General features: G+C 41.6%; 1 protein-coding gene and 1 long non-coding RNA gene across 3 annotated transcripts in view; one reads left to right on the top strand and one right to left on the bottom strand.

Moving 5' to 3' along the window:
* rab28 (RAB28, member RAS oncogene family) overlaps window positions 1-15,561 on the bottom strand; it is a 30,151-nt gene extending 14,590 nt beyond the window's left edge. The window contains exons 1-4 of one of the 2 annotated variants that reach the window (XM_085789304.1): window positions 15,038-15,561; window positions 9,288-9,384; window positions 6,277-6,365; window positions 4,147-4,276 (exon numbers count right to left, since the gene is read on the bottom strand). In XM_085789304.1, the coding sequence (XP_085645430.1) occupies window positions 4,147-4,276; window positions 6,277-6,365; window positions 9,288-9,384; window positions 15,038-15,112 (391 nt within the window). In that variant the 5' untranslated portion in view covers window positions 15,113-15,561. The remainder of the gene's footprint in view (window positions 1-4,146; window positions 4,277-6,276; window positions 6,366-9,287; window positions 9,385-15,037) is intronic. The other variant, XM_085789305.1, reaches the window with a different exon arrangement.
* The window catches only part of LOC146979475 (uncharacterized), a 30,601-nt gene continuing 13,186 nt past the window's right edge, over window positions 4,253-21,667 (top strand). The window contains exons 1-2 of the long non-coding RNA XR_015036875.1: window positions 4,253-4,347; window positions 18,307-18,462. This is a non-coding gene — a long non-coding RNA (uncharacterized LOC146979475). The remainder of the gene's footprint in view (window positions 4,348-18,306; window positions 18,463-21,667) is intronic.

Below are 21,667 nucleotides of genomic sequence, written 5' to 3'. Positions count from 1 at the left end.
AGGCTGACCCTTTACCTTAAATAAAAATGTGAAGAGAAACAGGAAACGCTGGATTTTGCTGTAAACTGTAAACATTCCTGGTCTTTACCCGACCATACACCGTGCCTTACTAGGTCTATATACTGTATATATAATGTTTAACAGTGTTGAACCTGTGGTCGCGCTACCCACAGTGCAACACAGACACTGCTGACGTGTTCATCTCTTCTATCTGGGGAGGGGTGAGGGTGCTGGGGTAAGAGTACTGGGCTTTTGTCCCACCACATGTCTATTGTGGCTAAACCTTTCCCTTGGGGGCAATTAGGACCTTTTAGTTTGTTGTAAGAGGACCTAAGTAGGAGTGGGTTGAGCCAGGAAAAACATTTTTGAGCTAAACCAAAAACAGAAGCACATTGAGCTCCTCTGCGCTCCTGGACTTCTGAGCATCTCTCTATTAAGAAATGTGCAGGCCTACACTGAACAGACAGGAACTGTGGCAGCTTTACAGGGGCAGGGAGGTGACGGGGGTGAGAGAGTGAGGGGAGGGGGGAGGAGGGGTGGAGAGGGCTTCAACTGCACCCGGGGCCTTGCCAAGAGGGCAAACAACTCAAGACCAACAATGTTGGTGGTAAAGACATGCTTCAGGAGAATCGAGAGTTAGGGGGAGATCCGTGTTTCGCTTTTAGCTTTCACATGGATGGATGGAAAACTGGGGAGAGAGAGAGAAGTGCGACGGGTAACGGTATGCGGCGAGATCTGCTGTAGCGTGCAGAAAGCAAACACACGCATGTTGTTTGACACAACAGGGACGCGGAGCCAATGAAAAGACATTACTGTAAGTAAAAGGCGGCTACAGCAGAAGTGTTAGTCTACACATGTGAGAGATAAGACTTAAGAGTCGGTGTAAGTGCGTGATTGAAAGAGTTAGTGTTTGCACAGGGATGAAAATGAATGCGCAAGTATGTTTGAGAGATGGTGCGAGAAGATAGGGCAAGGGAAGAAAAGAAAAAGGGGGGGACAAAACAGAGCAGAAGAGAAAAGGCAGGTAAGACATAATTAAGTGCACATAATGTCCCGATGCGGGGACCGTCCTTATCTCCCCCTGCTGAAGGAAACATTTCCCATGGCAGGCCTGAGTGGATCGGCAGTGAACGGTGTTGGAACCTCTAAAAAGCCATGAGTGATGAGGAGGGGTTAAGAGAACTGAACCCATTTAAGTCACCCAAATAAGGGCTGTACGAGCCCATGATGGATGCTCTGGAGTTCCTGAGGGAGAGAGCGCTGGAAACGGGGAAGGGTGATGGGTGGGGAGCAAGCAGGGGTCCTGCGATCTCCACTTAATAAAAACAAATTGGTTTGATAAACGACGCAGGCTTAATGTCTACTGAGAAATATGTGCGCTAATTTTCAAACGGTAATTTTAAAATGATGATGGTCCTGTTCAATCATAACACAAAGATTCAAAATAGGGATTGTAGCTGTTGCCAGTGTGCCATATTTTTCACATCAGCGTCTTAACACCATCACTAACAGGCCACATGCAGCTGTTGTTAGGCGAAGAGCAACAGAATTTATCGTTTGGATGTCTTTCAAAACACACATCACTTATTAGTCTACTAAAAATGAAACACTCGAGTGGTGGTGGAGGAGATGACTGCGCAACAAGCCAACATCTCTCTTGAGAGGTTCCTGTGTACCATACGGTGTTACACTGGGCTGCACTATAATAAACAGTTATAGTATGTTTAAACAGAGCAAGAGCTTAGCATTCTTCCATTACCCATGTGTTCCCAGAAACTCCACAAGTGTGTCACTTTACCTAAGTGCATGTTTCTGTGCACAGCTGTGAATGTCTGTGTGTGTGTGTGCATGCCGCTGCATAAATAATTGTGCGCACATATGTGTGTGTGCCCCTCAATAAAACATTTCATTGGCTTCCTCTCTGAATTGTTACAAGTGGTGCCATTATTTAACACAAGGCTCTGGGCAGCAGCGTGTAGAGGGCATTGGGGGTGCAGCACACTGGCGCTTAACAAGCACACTTAACCCCAGCCGGCCATGCAAAGCCAAAGAAAGGAAAGGTTGTTCCCCCGGCAGTGACATGGCACAGGAGGGCAGTCAGGGCAGAGTAAGTAAGGAGAGGAGGGGACAGCATCATTAATGAACCAGTCTGGTCCATAGGCTCAATTACACGTACACTGTGTAAAGAAGACAGTGTTCAAATTAATCTGGAAGGGAAGCACCGGGTAATTCAGGGAGGGGGGGGGGGCTCAATGCATGCAGCAGCACATGTACAGACCCACATGTTAAATCTACATCAAAAAGTACAAACCTACCTGCTCTGACCAGTATCTACAGCTACAGTTCTCACCTTAGATTTATCATAGTGGAAACACTAAACATTTTAAGTGGTGAAACACCACAACCTCCCCTAAGACGAGCCCTCACAGAGACATAAATCTGTAGTGTTTTTATAAGCTCCTTGTTATGTCTGTACTTCTATTTCGGTTGTCACAAACATGCTGCCTCACTCGGTCCGGCATCATGGGAACCATTTAAAAGAACTTCGCTCCCTGAAGAATGCAGTATATTCATGCATTCGACTTATTGTTATCGTGTGCCAAGTACTCATGGTGGAGGGGAAAAAAAAAAAGGAAAATACTATGATACTTAAAAAAGATAGAAACTCTAAACTGAAGCAAAAAAGAAAAAACTGCATGTGGAGACGAAAAAGTGAAACAAAATGTACGGTAGGTGTGGACATTTCTAACTAGATAGCTGGACTAACTTTCTTCAGCCTCCCTGTAAAAACGGAGTCAATGGGAGGGTCCTGGGATCCATAAAGTCTCACAAGGTAATTGATTGCTCCTCACGGGGCAATCTGTGTGGGATCCTGTTTTCTTTTTTTCAGCCTATAGGAACAGAAAAAACACACATGGGCCATTCTCAGCAATAGAGCCATTAGGGGGAGAGTGACTGTGTGAGTGTGGGGGTGAGGAGCCTGACAGCGGGATGTACACTACTTAAATATTACAGTACACACACTCACCCGCGCACCCAAAAAAACCTAGCCTAAATACAGAGGCGCCCACCGTTAAAGCCGGGGGCATTAGGAGAGATGCAACGGATGCGAAGACAAGAGAATCTGCTCTAGACAGGCGAATTAAATCGTGACCTATGGTCCCCGTTGAGTAACATTAGCGAGAGCTTCCTGTGTGCAGGCACCAGTCTGTTGACCGTTCATCATCGCCCAGGAAGGTGGACAGTCACCATTACACACACACACTCTGACGCCTCGCTTTACAATAACACGGCGGCGGCGGCGGCCATGACTCCACATCTGTCAAGGGGGATGTTTAAAAAGAGTCATCATTATTACTCTTTATTTTGGAGATGGGTGGATGGGTGCAGGCTGATAGGAGGAGAGCCGTCTGGTTAACGTCGAGCTCCTCTCCTTAACCAACGACTCTGGACAGGAGCACAGGCTCGGACTGGTTGGGAGGGGGGAGGGGGGCGGGGCAGACGGGTACTGACTGGGAGGGAGAGAGAGAGGGAGGGAGGGGGGGGCGCAGATAAGCAGTGCCCTGCGTCCACTGGCCCGGGGATCTTAAATCATCCTCCGTCACTCCCAAGAGTTCACAAACATCAGCTCTCCCATCGCTCCCAAACGCTCACCTCTTATCAACTGGCTTATCACGCAGATCAGTTATCTGGTGGTCCAACAAACACGTCTGCTACCATCAAACACTCACTCCCCCACACACATACACACACACATGCAAAAAGAAAAATGCTTAAAAGGTGAAATGAATAGAGGATAACACTCTACATTTGCTGCTACTCAGCAGAAATTGAGATAAAGTTCTTTCTAAACCTACTTTTTTTTTTTCAAAGTACAGCCCTGCTCCTTTCCTGCTGAAAAAGGAGCAACTTCTGTGTGTTTGTGTATTCATGTATTCATATTCTCTAACACGCTCCATCCCTCCTTTGCTGATTTTAAATGTATCGGGTCTTGATTTTTGTAGACTCTGCAATTGTTTTTCATTGTAATTGTATTTATACACTGTTGTTGCTGTTTGTAAACTCGTCATCCCTGTAAATGAGGGAAACCTCAGTGACCAACGAGTTAAAGCAAAGTTTTAAATAAAATGTACGTCTAATACTCACTTTTGTTCCCAACCAGGGAGACAACCGGCTGAGTGTCAGACTCCTCGTTGGCTTTCTTCAGCATGCTGAACCAATCCTCCAGATTCTCAAAGCTCTGGTAGTTGGTTATGTCGTACACCAGGAGGACACCCTACGGGACAAAAAGGGCCAGAGGGACAATGATTAAACGTCACCACACTCTTCATTTGAAAAGGGATGGATGTGAGTACACAGCTTAATTTCATACTCCCTCCCCTCATTTTCATTCATAGCAACATGAGTATTGAGTGAGCATGGGAACAGTAGGTGGCACTGCTCCTCTTTTTAGAGTAGGGGACAGACTCCTGTAGAAGGGGACACACGTACTTACTAACACATAACCTGGGTTAGGTTTAGTACTATTAAGATCTAAGTACGACTGTGAATCCACCATGGATCCGTCTTTAAATGAAAACAGCGGATTTGTGTATGAACAATTCCCAGTTTTTGTAGGCACGCTCCAATTTCATTGCAGAATAGAGGTCAGGTTTGGTTATCTACTGTCTGAGCTAATGAATGAACGTTGTCTGCCCAGAGACATTTTCCTCCTCCCTAAGTAATCCCCAGCACTGTATGCATGCACTGCAGGAACAGTCATGCAACAACCAGACCATGTTTGAGCAAACACTCGGACCAGAAGAAGCTGTTTACATGAACACATAAATTAATCAAAGAGTAAACACAGATAGATACAAGGACTGCTGGCATGATTCAAGACAAATCATCTCATAGCTCAACTATCTGCTATCGCTACTTTAAACTGCATGCTGCTCTTTTTCCTAAAGGGCTGGAAATGAGCGTGAGCCGTGGCGGTGAATGTCTCTACTTTTTACTGCATGATGCAACACGACTGGAGGGGTGTCTGTTGCTTTTTTTTTTTTTTTGTTCGTCAGACACGCACTGTCACAACACGCGAGGCCCCGGCGACGACAGCTTACGGCTCTGACAATTACCGCGAGTGTCTCCGAAGCGGCCCATGATTGATTACAGGACGCACAGTGGCGAACAATAGGTGTGAAAGTTCCTATACGGCGCTGATGAGAAACTCCCTGAGCAAAGTGTCGTAATGTGGCATTGATGTACGACATTTTGCTTGTGAGAGGAGAGAGAGAGAGACAGCGAGTAGAGGAAGTGCCGCAGACATGGATAATATACACACTACCAGGGCACAGTGAAGGAGCTGGGCACAGAAAACATGTCACTTTAACTATTTTTAAAGCCTCAAGTTTATTTGCGGAATGGAAAAGAACCTCCGACTAATGTCTGGTGAGCTCCTATAGACAAACATGACAAATGACTTGCATATAGCTCCTATATGGTGACGAGCCTCCTCCCTGCCTTGGGCTGCAGTATGAGGCTGCGGATTAGACAAACCGTGGTCGTTAAGTAGCCCTCTTCAATCGAGAGGCGTCCTGGAGGTGACAGATAGCACTCGTGTAGAGAAAGACAGCTACGTGTGGACGCTGATGTCGCTGGCACGTTCAGGAACTGGTCCGCACTGACAATAATTATAGTGTTTGCATAAAGCTCAGCTGTCACTTTAGTTCTGTTTTCCAAAGGACAAGCGTGAAATAAGAAGTGAGGGTAAATAGTCTTTTAGTAGGAATCTTTCAGTACCTATTTTATCCTTTTATAGTACGAGCTGAGACCTATCAAACTGTTTAAAGTTGAATTTATATAGGATGCATTTACAAATCAGAAATAAAAACACTGTATTGGCCTACGTTGTGCAGCAATATCAACATCTGTTCAGTCAGACGGTAGCAAGTCTGTAAAAAGTAGGAATGCACTGATTTTTTTTAAAGCTCCTTTTACCTTCTACACCCACTGTCAATCCAGATGACAGCCAGGTTATATTATTTGGCTCCATAGGTAAGGAGTGGCAGGCTCTGAATGAAGCTGCCAGAGCTGTAATAATAAGTCTGACCAGAGTCCTGTGACTTTTTCACCATAGTGACAAGCATCTGTAACATATGTCTGTACATTTGTTTCTTCCAATCATTCCTGAAGCTGATGAAGTCAGATACATTTGTCTTTGGGTTAAAGGAATCAAATACAAAGGAGATAAGAAAAATAAACAGTAGAATGATGTTTGAGTTTCTGTGAACTTACATGAGCTCCATATACGTATTTATCCAGCATTTTCCCTCCTAACGTTTGGCCTCCGATGTCCCACACCTGCAGGGTCACATTCAAATTGCCTACAGTGGAGGAAAAAGACAGAAATCCTTCTTTAATATCAAAAAGGACCAACACATAAATGTATAAATATCAGCATAAAGTGGCTGTGGATGTTTCGCAGTTTTCTTTCTTTTATAAATGACATTAAAATAATTTATAGAAGCAAAAAAGTGATAATGGGGCAATTTGTGGGTTTCCATTTCGGATGCTTTTGTCCTATTTAATCATGAACTCCTTCGTTTTTCCAAATCTTATAATCCCAATGGAAGAACTAGTCAAGCTGTAACTATTTAGGTGAGTTATTTTTATAATAAAAGCTCATGTTGTTGATATACATAATGGAAACAATAAATCAGCGATTAATCTTTAATGCTAGGCGCTTTTGCCTGGCATGTCACCCACACCTCACATCCAAGAATATCCCGCCTGGAGATTGTGTGTGGGAGAGGTGAATAGGTACGCTTACCCTCTAATTTAAACATCCTCAATACTCTGGCAGTTAAAAATGACTTCTTATTAGCCTGTGAAGAGCTGTTTGCATTGTGCCGTTTCCTGCCAAGTTAGGAAAGTGAGGAGAATTATGTGCTGTTAAGGAAAATAGCAATAATTAAACACAAAATAAGAGGAAAAGAAGACTCTTGTCCTCATGCCTATGGAAAGAGAAGTGAATGAGAAGGGGAGAGAGAGAGAGAAAGACAGGCACAAAAACCAAATCCAAATAAATATTTTCTTCCTCTGGAAAATGAAAGGGGTGGTTGAAAAAAAAAAAAAAAAGGCCAAAAAAGAGGAGGAGGAGGGAGGACCAGACAGCGAGGAGTTTATGTTGGTGTGATGAGGGCCCTGCGCTGGGCTGGAGCGGCGATGGGGAGCAGAGCGTACACTGTGGACACGGCTGGACGACTCAACCCCTTCATGAGTCCCCTCTTTTTTTTTTTTAAAGAAAGGAAAGGAAACGCTGAGGTTCACAGTCACTACATCTAGACTATACAGTGTCAATGTAAAGCTACGCTGAAGAGTGCGATGAATAACGGTCAAAGAGCCATCCCCACCCCACCCATCCTCAGACACTGGCTTTATTTATGTTTCGGAGATTCACGCTGACTCGACAGTACTGACATTTTTTTCTGCTTACGCTTCGTAAGACGCAGAAAGTGCACTTTCAGATGAACCTGAATGCTGATAATAAGGTCAGAAAAGGAGCGTACTGAGAAGATATTTGTCTTTTTTTTTGGTGGGGGGGGGGTGAAAGTTGATGCAGACACAGCTTCACAACTTCCGAAAGACAGAATTTATCAAGTAAATTTCACCTCTAGTCAGTTGCCTTCACCGCCTTTACCTCATTGGTTTGGCAGTGACATCTGGAAGAGGTATTGTTATAAAAAGCGCACACAGTGGAGACTGTTGTGTGCCAGTCGGCCTCGCCTCACCTCTCCGTGCGTTTGGAAAATGTACATTAACTTTGACAAGCTGGGCCTTCATGGAGAAAGAGGCCAAGGCTGGCTATAGGCTACTCTCCCCCCCGCTGCAATAGACCCTTACGGCCCCATAGAGACCCAGAGAGCCACACAACCTCTGCACTACAAGGCAGTGTGGTGGTGGTGGGGGGGGTCCTGACGAAGTTTGGGACCACCCAGCTCGCAGAGCCACCCTCCTCTTCATCAGCTCATCAACACCCAATTCCCCAGAAAATGGGCCATTTAACAACTCCAGCGTTTGGACCTTGTGTGTTGTTGCTGCTGCCCTGCCGGTGATGCAGACGTTATGTACAGGACCTTTTTTTAAAACAAAGCTTACAGTTTTACACTTGAGGGAGATCAATGATTATTTCAGGAAAAAGAAAGTTACTGGAAAAAGAAGTCAAACGATTAACAGCATTTGTTCAAGTTCGTTTCGAAGAGTTGAGCCCAGCCTGTGCTTTTAGTTGGCTCTTTCATTCTGACTTCACCACAACATTTTTGGGGGTTTAGTTCTCCTAAGTCTCATAAGCTGAAACTGACACAAAATCAAAATAGAATCCTTCAGCCAACTCACAAATCAGCATAACTTTTACTTTTAGCACTTAATTTGCCCTTGCTTAATGTTGTTTTATTAGTAATGAAAGAATGGAGCCACTTTGCAGATTTCTGGAGCTTAGGCTTTGGCAGAGTTTGAGAAATGCCATTTAAAATAGTGAAAATTCCCATTTCACATGGTAGGAAGTAAAAATGGAGCCTAAATATAGCATTAGTCAATAAACATTTATTTTACAGATCTAAGGGGGATACAGAGTGAGGCTTTATTTCTGTGGGTTCAACATAAACAAATAAGAACATGAATGTTTTATGTGGTACAGGACAAAGATCAGTTGAACTCGGCGATCAGCGATATGGATATAAAATGTTAATGTATTTACTCTGTACTGTGCCCACAGAATTATGAGCCAGGCTCGCCCTGTTTGGACATAAGCTGTCCATTGGCCTTGTGGAGTCCAAAAAAAAAAGAAGTGTACTGTTTGCTCTGGAGAGAAGAGCTTTCAGAGTGAATAACCCTGAGAAGTGGCAGACACTCTACAATGAGGAGCTACCAGAAAAGACACATTCAACTCTTTGCCTGGAAGTGGAGGGACAAGAAAATATGAGAAATAAAAATATGACAGAAAAAGTGATGGCGGGAAACAACAGCGCTCTTTGTTCGACTTTCAATGAATATTCTGGGCTTAACACCGATAATGTTAAGTACACACAAACATCCAAAACCTGAGGGTTGATATTACAGTATTACAAACAACCACTAACAGACAAGCCAGTCTGTCTGAAGACAACCCCTGCCAAAAACTTATCCTCTGTATTTTATTGAATTCACAAGCGTGCAGTCTTCCGCTACGTGCTTCTGCAACACGCGTGTCAGACGTGTCGAGTCTTCGAACAAGTGAACACTCCCTGAAGATTATGAAGGTGTCTCACCTGGAAGGCTTATTCTCTTCAGAAAGAAATCCAGGCCGATGGTTTGTTTGTACTGCTTCCCAAAGGCCTCCTGTGCAAACCTGGTGGCGAGTGATGTCTGAAACAGAGAGACAAAAGGGAGAGACGCAGAGAATGAGTGCCAGAAAACCTCCGCAGCAATCAACACGACTGGAGATGCCATTTAGAGTTAAAGTGTTTTGAAAAGAAAATGCTTTCGGGATAAAGGAGAGACCTCGATGCTTTGCATAGTATTGCACAGTAAAAACAATATCACATATTACTTAAAAACCAAATGAAAATCATAGCATGGCCCGGAGCAAAATGCAAGATGCAGCAAAACTACGTCCAGAGAAAATATACAGTATATTAAAGAACTTCCTGAAAAAGTGATATTTCAGTGGTGAGCAGAAGTAGAGAAACTTTGATTTCATTCACAGTGACCAAGTGCCAAACTAAGCTTTTTACAATAGTTCAATTTTTAATATTTCTAAAAATACAAGGGTATAATTTATCATATCACAACACTCCTATGTGATTCTTTCCCAGAACAGCGGACAGCCATAATTCCTTGGCAATGTAACCTTGAAGTCTGCTGCTCTGTCAGCCGGACGTTCGCTTCATTATTACAAATCCATTTTAAGCACCTTCAGGAACGATGTGATGGACTTGAAGGTATACGCTGAGGTAATTGTCTGCCTCCTCTGCTGTCTCACTGCTCCGCCACAGTTGTGACAGTGAAAATCAACGTGAATTACAAAAACAGGTGTCAGGGTATGTGTCATGTCTCCAGACTGCAGACCTAATAATTGCCACAAATTATAAAACCTCCATCACTGTCACTGTTGTGTGTGTGTGTGTGAGGAGTAAAGAAATAGCATGTTAGGGGCACTCCTGAAATCCATGGGAATTCATAGCACAGGCTTGACATGCCAAGTTTAATTCATTTTGATGGATGAGGATAGGAAAAAAGTGAAGTGCTGAACGTCTATTAGCTATCTTTAGAGCAGTGTGCTTACATAAACACAACAGAGAAGTGAAGCAATGGGATTCCCTAAGTGTTCATGTGGCAGCAAATGCATTTTAATGTGGTACTTGACAATCACTGAGGGTTAGAGGATTTAAAACTAAATTCTTTCTTTCAGTCCACTAAGCTTTCACTTGAGCCTGTGCCCTTATCTACCTCCATTCATGCTCACAAGTTTTAGCTTTAGCCAAATTATTTTTCAAATGTGATATAATTAGGAAACCCCTTTCCGACAGTTTATCCAAATCCTGTTCAAGTAAACAATCTGGTTAATATAAAATCACTTATGTTTATCCCAGCTGGGATTTTTAAATGTAATATTTAAGTTAAACCCTATTGAATGTGTAATCCTGACCTTTACCTATGCCCTTCTTGATTAACACGTCCCCTGAGGTTCAGAATAATGCTCTACCCACCTAATTCTTTTAAAAGTTCGCTAACCTGCAGATTTTTTTAATCACAGCCTGCGGAGCATGTCACGGGCTCAAGAGTGACTGAGAAATTACTAGAGGTGACTGACGCAACAAGGAGAAAATCGGCCATTTAAGTAGCCCAAACAATCACTGACAACACAGGAATAACAAGCTCGGACAGCAAAAATGTATTCCACATGCTCGCGTTGGCCTAGTCGGCCATTTGTCTTGGCATTCCAGTAGCTTGGCTCTCCTCCCTCAACGTAGACCTTTTTTTTCCACCGTACAACTGGAACTAACCAGCGAATGTAAAAGCTGGCGTAATCCTGACACTCCAACAGAGAACAGCACAGGGTCACCAATGATACCAGTGCCGGGAAATGGGGGAAGTTCTACTGAAACAAGAAACTGAGAGAGAGAGAGAGAGAGAGAGAGAAGGAAAAAATATGGCAAGCTGACTATGTCCATGTGATGCAACTCTTATGAGAGAGGCAGTGCATTTTTGCTGCATGGTATCAAAACTGGCCCTTTATTCTCCTTAAACAGTCAAGACAGATACTGTTGTTATTCGGATGAAGAACTCAAGTGGAGAGAAAATTGCTGGGATACAGTATCCGTTAATGTACAGGACATGTAGCCCACCTGAAGCTTTTTTTTCTTTTATCGTATCGGTCAGAGAAAAGGCAAATACTAAAAAAAAAAAAACAGCGGCTTATAAGTGAGGTTGAAAAATAGACCTGTGTATAAGTTAGGCCCAGTGCCTTAAGAGCCCGGCTAAATGTGAGCCTCCATATTTTAAAAACATCTCGCTCAGGTGGACAAGCCGTCCCACATCTCCCTATATTTCTGAATGGACAACCAACCACAAGCAAAAATACCACCGAAAACGCTGTCCAAGAAAAACTGATCCCATTGCAATTTGCTGAGCAAATTGACATTAATAAGGGGGGAAACGGCATTCAAGATGTCAGTCAGTGGTGCCTACTCAAAATGGGGGGCAGGGCTCCTGTTTTCTGCCCAAAACAGACAAGCAGGTAAGTCATTCAGACAGTGACGAGCTGACACCTGGCAGCAGTGTGAGGAGGGTTATTAATGTAGCGTATCTACTGGGAACTGAGTTGTGTGTGTTCTCTGCACCCCCCCGCCCCAAAAAGAAAATGTCGACTTTCCAGAATGAGAACATTCATTTTTCTCACTGGGTCTCACCATTACTGCTACATTCATTTTCTTTCTCCCAGAGGAAGGAGAGATTAGTTACGAAAGGGGATGTGTAGCTGAAAAGCACTTGACGTCTCTCCCTTACATTCACACTCATTCACTTGGGGATTTGAAATGCAGTGAAGAAGAAACGCGGCTGAATTGTCATGACAACCTCCTTGCTTTGCTGCAAATAATTGCTCGGTGCGACTAGGAAAAATTCCACTGTTGTGGATGTGAGTTAGACCTTTTTAATCTACATCTTTGAAATTATTTTAATGAACATACTGAACGATTCAGTGGTTTTGAAAAGGGAAGTGGGACGAACGCCGATCCATGAGACCACCCTAGGGCTTTGAGTGGATTTAGACAAACACAATGCACTAAAGAAAGGTGTATTTGCTTTCAGTTCAGACATTTACAAAAAAAAAAAAAAGGAGAAAAAAAAGCATTGCACAAGACTTCATTCCCAGTGTTAATTTACTCTAATTGCAACATGTCTTGAAAGTGTCCAGACATCATTTTCATGAATGTAGCCTCACTCTGGAGCCAAAACAGGGGTGGCCGGGAGAAGATAGGTGTACTGACAGAAAACAAAACCACCCACTGCAAGAGCCTGGCTGAGCAAACTGCTGCCTGCCTTCATCAACTATCATACTCTGTAATTCTGCACAGGGCTGTGTGTAACTTTCACCCCAGGTTCATTGAGCAGTAGCAGCAGTCACGAGGTGTAATATAAATTTAAGGGCCTGTGAAAATTCGTCATCCAGCTGTGCTTCCTATTCAAAACATTTAGAATGAGAATTTTTGCTTCAAACTAGATTTTCTAAGACAGAAAACTGAAGTTGATGTTGTTTCTCCTGTAAATGTGTTACTTATTATCTGCACAGTTTGTACACAGAAGGCATGGCTGTGTGGGAAGATATTGAAAATCATTAAGTTTACCTGTTATAATAAGCTTACCCAATACATACATGGGCCAAGCCAATAATTAAATTTTAATGAGTAACAAAAATTACTACAAAATCATCATATATCACTTCTTCACAGTAAGTGTGTGGGCTTAGTTACTATAAAACACGACACTACAGGCACGCAGCCTACAACTACATTCAATAGCACATGCAACGTGGATTAACGGCTGGGTAGACTTAATAGGTTTAGAACAACGGATTTGTGCCAGATTTAAATCCATTATGCTATCTTTGAGACTGAATCAAAACTGCAGATGTCCATCAACTTCTCTAAACAGGCCACTGAGTTTAAAGGACTAACTTTGAAAATGAGAAAGTTTTTAAGGTTTAACTTGTTCATACAATTGATATTACAGAATTAGAACTAAGGAGAAAATGTGAAATAAAATACCTAATTACGCTGCAACCACGACAAACACAAAATCAGTGTGGATGTGCAACCGCAGGAAATCTATATTATGTAATATTTACATAAATGTAAATCACTAGTTTCAGAAGACTTACCAGCAGCTCAGACATAATGTATGCCTTAGTGTCAATGGCACACATTATGACAATAAAGATTTTTGTAAATATGTCTCTCACTGTAAACATCTGATATCAAGTGAGCTGCAAATTTTTAAATGAAATCTTGTCATGTGGACTTTTACTCACAATCTTATTTCTTCAGTCTGTGTGTCTTCCTCTCATGAAAGTACAACTTAAACAATGTTAATTACAGCAGGAGGCCCTACAAAAGAAAGGTCTTTCGTACAACTAAGCACAGTTTGAATTACTATAATGATCCATAACTGACCTACTTAACAACTGTTAGGCTAATGAGTATTATAGGATTAAATTGCTGAGGAAGAAAATGTGAAATGTAGATGTTCAGAGGAAGAATGGTTTTCACTAAATATCATCTTCTTGATGCAGTTGAACAAAAAATACAATAACAACAGAACAATGAATTAATTTTAAGAAATTCAAGCTAAAGCTATTTAACCCTCAAGAAAACAAAATGATAGAAACTGAATTTCTCTTGTGTATGTCTGACACTGGAGTTAGCAGTCAATTTGTTGCCTAATTAACTGACAATTTAGTAATAATATGTAAAAATGACTACAGCAGAAGCTTGAACCTCCAGCTCCTAAATGATGGATAGACAACATTTGATTTCTGCTGGGTGAAAAGGAAAGGACGGCGTTGTACTTCATTGTTTACTGCTACAGAGTCTGTTTGAACTCTTTTCACCTCCAAAAAGCAACAAAAATGTGGAGCTATAGCTACATCAGTCACAGAGGCCAGTTTACTACAGGACGTGTACTGGCACTTTTTACAGGCGAACGCAAACAGTGAAGTAGTAGCTAGTGGACAGCAGTTTGGACCAAAATATATTCTAGATTTATTAAATCCATATGAAGCATCCAGACCCCTCAGATCGTCTGGGACAGGTCTACTGCCTGTTCCCAGAACCAGAACCAAACAAGGCGAAGCAGCATTGAGTTATTATGCTCCTCATCTGTGGAACAGTCTGCCTGCTGCACACCTGAGGTCTGCACAAACTGTCAATTCATTATTTGCTCCAGCTTTTAGCTGAATGCAATATAGCATTTTAATGATTTTAATCATTCTATCAGGCTTTTATTGTCTTATTTCTTTCTTTTCTTTTAAATTTATTTTTCTGTTTTTGATTTCAATGTATTACTATGCCTCTGTAAAGCACTTTGAATTGCCTGGTGTATGAATTGTGCTATAGCTACAAATACATTTACTTAGTGGGTTTTAATGCAGGTCTTCAAATGAAAAGTTCATGCAATGTCGTGTTTGTTTGTATTGACACAGATGTCCTGGTACATGTAGCTATTAAAGTGACGGCTCTGACAGTTTCCTCCACCACTAGGCTACTGTCTTGCTGTGTTGTTAGCACGTTAGCCAACTTAGCTGTATCAGCGTCGGTCGCCATGGTGACTGAGGAGAGGTTGCACGCGTCAGGACGGCGAGCACCGAGCAGGACAAATAAATAAATAAATGAATGAAACAGATAACACAACACTATCTGCTTTTACGTTGAAGCTTTATACTCGTCTCTTGTCTCTTCTTCAGTGGCATTGTGTTTATGGAAGCAGTGTGTGTGTGTGTGTGTGTGTGTGATGGTCTCACCTTCCCACTGGCTCCGTCTCCAATCACTACAATCTTCAGCTGCCTGTCCTGGCTGTCCTCCTCCGAGTCCGACATGACGCTAAATGTGTTGCTGGGTTGTAACCAAAAAGCAGGAAAGGACAGCAGGAAAAAAAAGTAGCCACCGGTTGCTGTTATCTGGTTATCAAGATAATCACAGATGGATTAAACGGGCGTTGAGTGGGCACACGGACGCCATTTTGACTCTGCTAACACAACAGGCTGCTGCTGCTGCTGCTGCTGCTCCGCTCGGCGTGATCCACTCACACAACCGCTGATAACCGCAACGTAGCGCTGATTTGTTTTCGGTTAAACACGAGGGTCCGACAGCTACCAAACTACGAGATGTGGGTCACGCGTTAGCATTTCAGTTCGTAAATGTGTTTCATTATCGCTCGCCCCCCCCGATCACGGTTCTGCTGCTAACGGGGGTTAAAAACAGCAGAACCGGAAACCCACCAGGCAGTCACCGCGGCTGTGTGGTGGTTGCGTCCTGTGTGTGACGCGCTGCAGTTGCCTTGGTAACGGAGGTCAGAGTTTGAGTCCATAAGAAAACCATAAGAGCAAAATAAAAACCTAAAAAATATATACATTTTATAGATAGGAGAAGAATAACCCTAAAAACTTTTTTTTTTCAAAGGGCAAAGTTTGAAATAATTATTTACTGTCAGGAAATGGATACTATGTCCTTCATGTTATTTTTGAATGGTCTCTCTTTTTAAGACCTGGCACTGTTATACTTTTTAATACTTTATTCAGAAGCTGGTTATGCCTCTCTCATGCTTGCCTTTTTTTAATGACTGTCTCCTGCTCTTCTCTAACTCTAACTGTTGCTGTTTCAGCCTGAATTTCCCTATGGAGATAAATAAAGGTTTTTTTTTTTAGTAGCCTATTTAACAGCTGTAGTCACATTGCTGTTTACATCTTAGACTACACAAAAAACAACAAGTATAGTGCATGCACAGTAGCTCCACATCAACCAGCTACAACATTATAATACCCTATATTTTTAATACAGCATTAACAACAACTTAATAAAAGGATATAGGCCTACGCCTACCAGCCAAACTTACATGTGCTAAAGGAGTTTTTTTTTTTTATATTTCATACTAAAGCCATATACCTTTTGCTAATTGCATGGCCGGACTTACCTCCTAAGCAGCCCCAGGGCAATAAATGTTTTGTTGGGCCCCTAAGGCCCCCCCTCCCCCCACATTGCATGACAGTTTGATTATTTACCCAGATACCCCAAAACATCCAGTACAGAGCAGAAATTAAATAAATAAATAAATGAGTCAACTGGAAGAAATAAAATGGCTATATATTTTTTATTCAGAATTAATTTCTACGTAATTTTGAAGGCAAAGATGCCAAAAGAAAATCAACCTCACTGGTTCCAAAAATGTAAATATTTGTTATTTTCCTGGCATGGGATAGAAAATTCTGTTATTTGTAGCTTAAGTTAACCTCGGCTTCAATAAATAATAATGTACATTTTGCTGTTTTATACACTGCATAATCAATTGATTATCAAAGAAAATAATTGTCATGTTAGTTTACATCATTTGATAGTGAAAGTAATGTTTGTTTGAAGCCTTAAAGTCTTACTACGATGTTTATAACTCTACCTTGTTCACACTTTATGTTAATTAACGACATAGAAATAGATGGAAACCTAAACGATGAGGGTCTTAAAGCAGGGTCCCTCTTCAAGACAAGACAGGGCATGGGGGACCAGTAACAGTTAATACTGGTTCTTCAGTGGAGCAAATTTTGTGTTCAGCGATATTATATGGAGCAAACGTGGGTCTTTAAGGGGGGCTCTGGTCAGTTGCCCGTTTAGCCTGGTTGGTTATCTGGCTTATGGTCCTATCCAAACAAAATCCTGAGCCCGGCATCTTCATATGTAATGGAGTATTTTTATAATGTGGTGTTACTACATTGGTCAGAATACCGCTTCTACAAATGTCCTGTTTAAAATTTAAAGGAACATTATTTGAGCTATTAAACTATCATCCTTCTCTCTGTCTGTTTTTCCTCTCGCTCTCTCTGTCTCCCATCCACACACAGACACACACTTGCACAGAACATCTTTTCATTTTAACCTAAATATAGGCGTATGTGTGTGCATGTGCACTGTCTGCCCATTGCAAGGAATCCTCTTTGAGTAGCCATGAAGAGACTAATAGCCTATAACTAAGTATACATATTTAATATATTAGTAGCCTGTGTGTTAATTTTGTATTAATATTGATTATTCTTATTTTTAGGAAACTCATTTTGACAATTATCATAGATATCAATGATATAAATAATGTTGTAATGTTGCTCTTTCAGTCCACACACATGCACATGTACACATAAAGGTTATTCTTTGACGATGATGACTATATGGCTTTGCTTCACCTAAATGAAACACAAATCTCAGCATGAAGCATCAAGCATGAATAGACACTGCTAAAAAATGTTGTGCATTAACGACTGTAAACCATCAGATGTAGAGAATTATTCAAATGTTAGCGTTATTCCAGAGGCTTCCTGTTCATAGATAGACTTATTTCTTTCTCCTTTTTTTCCACCACTTTGTTCACAGCTGAACTCAGTCCACCACAGTTTAGAGAAATACCTTTCCAGCTGTGTAATGTGATTGCTCTGGATGACACACTGATGTATTTACCAAATGAAGTATGACTATTATTGGCTAATTTAACACCAGACTTGGGTAAAGTGACAAAATAGAACATTTTAATACAATTATTTTGTGACATTTGTCCAGTATATTTGTAAATTACCCCCAAATTGGTTGACATCAGCAAAATGTATTTTGGTCTTAACTTTTTAAATGATCGAGCATGTGTTCATGAGGCTAAATGTAAATTGAACCAGAAATAAAAATGTAAATAAAATGATTAACAAGAAGGCATGTGTTATAGTCTAATTAAATGTGTATTTGTCAAAACGGATTTTATATATATAATTTACCATTAAAAAGCTGCAACCATGTGGATCTGGAAAGATATTTCCAAGGAGAGTATTCTCAGCTTTGTGGTGTATAACTTCAGTGTGATGTTATTGGCAGCTTATGAACACAGTATGATGTTGTCCACTCAGATCTACATGCTGTGTGCAGAAAAAAAAATATATAGCCTATATATTTCAAGTCCATTGATGCCCATGCAGATAAAGTTTGGTTTCAGACCTTTGGCACTAATTTAAGTCTTCATTTTCTATTTGTTGTCATATTTCCACAGAAAATGACCTGTAGTGTTTTATAAACCACAGGCTGAATCACGGTGCTCGTCTTTCACACTTGCTTTTCACTGCGGGGGAAGGATGGCGCACTAACATGGGGGACGAAGAGGAATTTGCACCTGGGCCACTTTGAAGCAGGTGGCAGCGACTGTCAGGTCGGTGTATAGCGACTGCAAAAAAAAAAAAAAAAAATGCGCATGAGGGTGTGATTGACAGCTTCCCAACCGGAAGCCTAATTGTTTAAAAAAAAAAATGTTATTATGAAGACAGGTGGGTTAGGGTTTGGGAGAGGGGAGAAGACTTTTGCACAGGTAGCCTGAAATACATTTGTGGAGTTAAATTCATTTTTGAGCTGTGATCAGTGAAGCCAGTGATCAGTTGTCGCCTGAATGCGTGAGTGTGGAGTGTGTTTGAGCTCTTCAACAGCAACGAGTCTTTAACATACAAGGCCAAATGGATAAAATACAAATGAATGAACTCAGAAGCACAGAGAGAAGGACGTGCCGGTCAATTAGGTTATACCCTGTGATAAATACATGCGTCCCGCTACATTTGCTTCACGGACATGCACCGAGAGGGAGAACATTAGGTGAAAAATCCAAGTGTGATTTATAACTTCCGTGATTGCTTTAATCTAGAGACAATAAAGTCATTAAAATGAACCGAGACCCAGTGGTTTTTCAGTTTGAAGAGCGGCGTCCTTGAAGAGTTGACACTCATGCGCATAAAAACAGGCCATGCTTCAACATGTAAATACGTAATGACAGTTATGCAAAATAGATAAGACACAAGTCAGATAGATATAACTTGGAGATATAACTTAAAACGTATTTATTATTATTATTACATACAACCAAGCTGATAAAACGTCACGTGACAGGACTTTAAATATTATGCTTTTTTGGGTCAGGCTACTACTTCCATAATAAAAAAAAATATTAAACTTAATGGTCCTGTTAGTTGTGTCCTGATTGTTTGATTATGGACATTGTTGGAGGCTCACTAACAAAAAGCCTCTGTGGAGCCTGTTGTGTCACCTGTTTACAGTTTGACTTGTTTAACAAAGTGCAGCTTCATCCACAAGTTGATTCGCAGCTTGTTAAAAACAGACTGTTTCCTAGAGGGGAAGAGATTTAAGACTTTTGTTAAGTGGATATTTATTCGCAGTGTAATTTGGTGGTAAACCGTCAACTCCCTCTCTATTGTGGCATTTAAAGGAAACATCAGGGCATTTTATAACTCCATTCACTCTCCCGCAGTTGCGTCTTTTTTGTGGTTTCTTTGCCACAAAAAAGACTACAATCCGACCTATTATGTGATAAAAGAGGAGCTGGGCAGGGAGCAGTGCTGCCTCACATCCAGACCTTTAATCCTAAATAGTCCCCAGTTAATTTCAGTCGAGCCAAATGAAGCGCAACGTGTGCAACGTGTCTAATAATGCCTATTAAAATGTATTAGAATCAATTTTCTATCACCAGTAGCTGTTGTAACTCGATATAAAGCAGCAGCTGCAGAGTCTCTGCAAAAGAAAAGAAAAGTAGAGCTCGGTCCAAAAGTCAAGAGCGAGCGGCTCATCTGTCCCTGACCGGCGACGTGTCGAAGCTCAGTTTAGACCACACCTCGTTTACACAGCAAAATAAATGTATAAATATTTACAAGAAAAAAAAAAGCAAATGACATAATTCTAAAATGGCAAAATGGCTTGTTTGGACTTTTGTCCAGTTAGGTCAAAGTCCAGATTTTAGCTATTGAAATTCCAGATTTTCCTTTTTCCAGAGCTGTTTTTTTTTAAGTCCAAAATTGCATCTTTTCATCCTCACACTGAAAAATTAATTTTCCTCTTTTGTGAATAATTTGAGAAAATGGTTCGTCCTACTTTATGTGTAAACTTCCTTGTATATGCGCAATGTAGTTTTTAAGCCAGTAGAAATACAACAGGCAACATACAGGTGATACTGGTCCCCATTCATTTTTCCAGTTAACAGAGCCTTTATAAAATCCCAATTAAGAAACACATGAAGTTGCCTATACGTTTCCCACGCAATACACGTAAACTATGAGGAAATAACGGGGAGACACTGAGGGGGGGGGTTAATGTACACCGATGGGGGTGTTTGCATTTCAACGATCGCAGGTTGAAAGGAAGAACAGCCGCGATATGTCCCTCTATATCAGATATCTTCACATGCAGGTATGAAAGGAAGCCATGTGGGACGGTCCACTCCTCTGTATCCCTCTCTGTCCTTTAAGCTCCGGAGCAGCCAATGAGGAGCATCATTGCCGCTGGAGATGAGATGGCCTCGGGTGGCGAATGTACCTGCATCAAGGAGATCAGATTTTAGGACATACAGGCGCCGTGACTGGTTTTTTTTTTTCCTTCTTCTTCTTTTCTTGATTTTTTTTTTTTTTTTACCATAGAGGGTTAAAGACGATGAGGCACTGATCAACCAAAACCGTGCGTTTACCCCGGCGTTGGTACGTGCGTAAAACTGTCCGTGCGTAAAAAGCACAGAGGGATTACGCATTGCTGTCAGCTTTGAGACAGAGATTTTCCTGTTCGTGTCCCAATAAGTGACACTTGTGTGACTCATGGTCTCGTGTCATCTTATTGAAGTGTCACATAAATCACTTATTAATCCGTGGGTGTGTTCAAGAAATCAGGAAATCTAGATTTGTTTGGCCTCGTCTTTAGCCTGACCATCAGTTAGAGAATAAACCCACACAGCTTTTTGTCCATGTTGCACAGTAGGCTATCATCTCTCTCTTACACACACACACACACACACACACACACACACACATTATGTAAGTGTGTGTGAGGGATGTAGGTGTTTTATCCTTTAAGGCCAGATGGATGGCTGATGTGCGGCAGCTCCCTACTGACCCCGACTTAACACCCAGGCTGCTACTGGAGACAAGAACCACTGCTTAAACCTCCTCCCGTATCATACCTCATCTCCATCTCCACATCTCCAGTGTGAGGCCGGAAATCATAAAGACGGGGTTTAAATATTTTCACGTTTGAATAAAGATCCCTGCTCTCTGCAAACAACCTAAAATGAACCTCCACTTTTTTTTCTTTTTTTTCTTTTTTTTTTACCCCTCTCCTCCTTCTTTGACTTAAATTTAGACGCAGTGACACGGGCCTTCTTAACCCCGGAATACTCCTCTCCATGTGTTGACATGCAGCCCTAAAGGTAGCTGTCAGTTCGCCCTGTCCGGGAATCACAGAGCTATTCATCATTGTTTGGCAGGTGTGTTTGGGAAGAAAGTCATGGTGGCCCACATTGACATCTATAGGTTCGAGGTCCCATGGTGAAGAAGATTGGAAGAGTAAAATTAAACACAGTCTTTCAGCCA

This window comes from Trachurus japonicus, chromosome 10 (genome assembly GCF_045865225.1).
Source record: "Trachurus japonicus isolate A0001 chromosome 10, Traja_1.0".
Classification (NCBI taxonomy): Eukaryota; Metazoa; Chordata; class Actinopteri; order Carangiformes; family Carangidae; genus Trachurus; species Trachurus japonicus.
The sequence above is the reverse complement of the archived record's forward strand: the minus strand, read 5'-3'. Positions and strand labels throughout refer to the sequence as shown.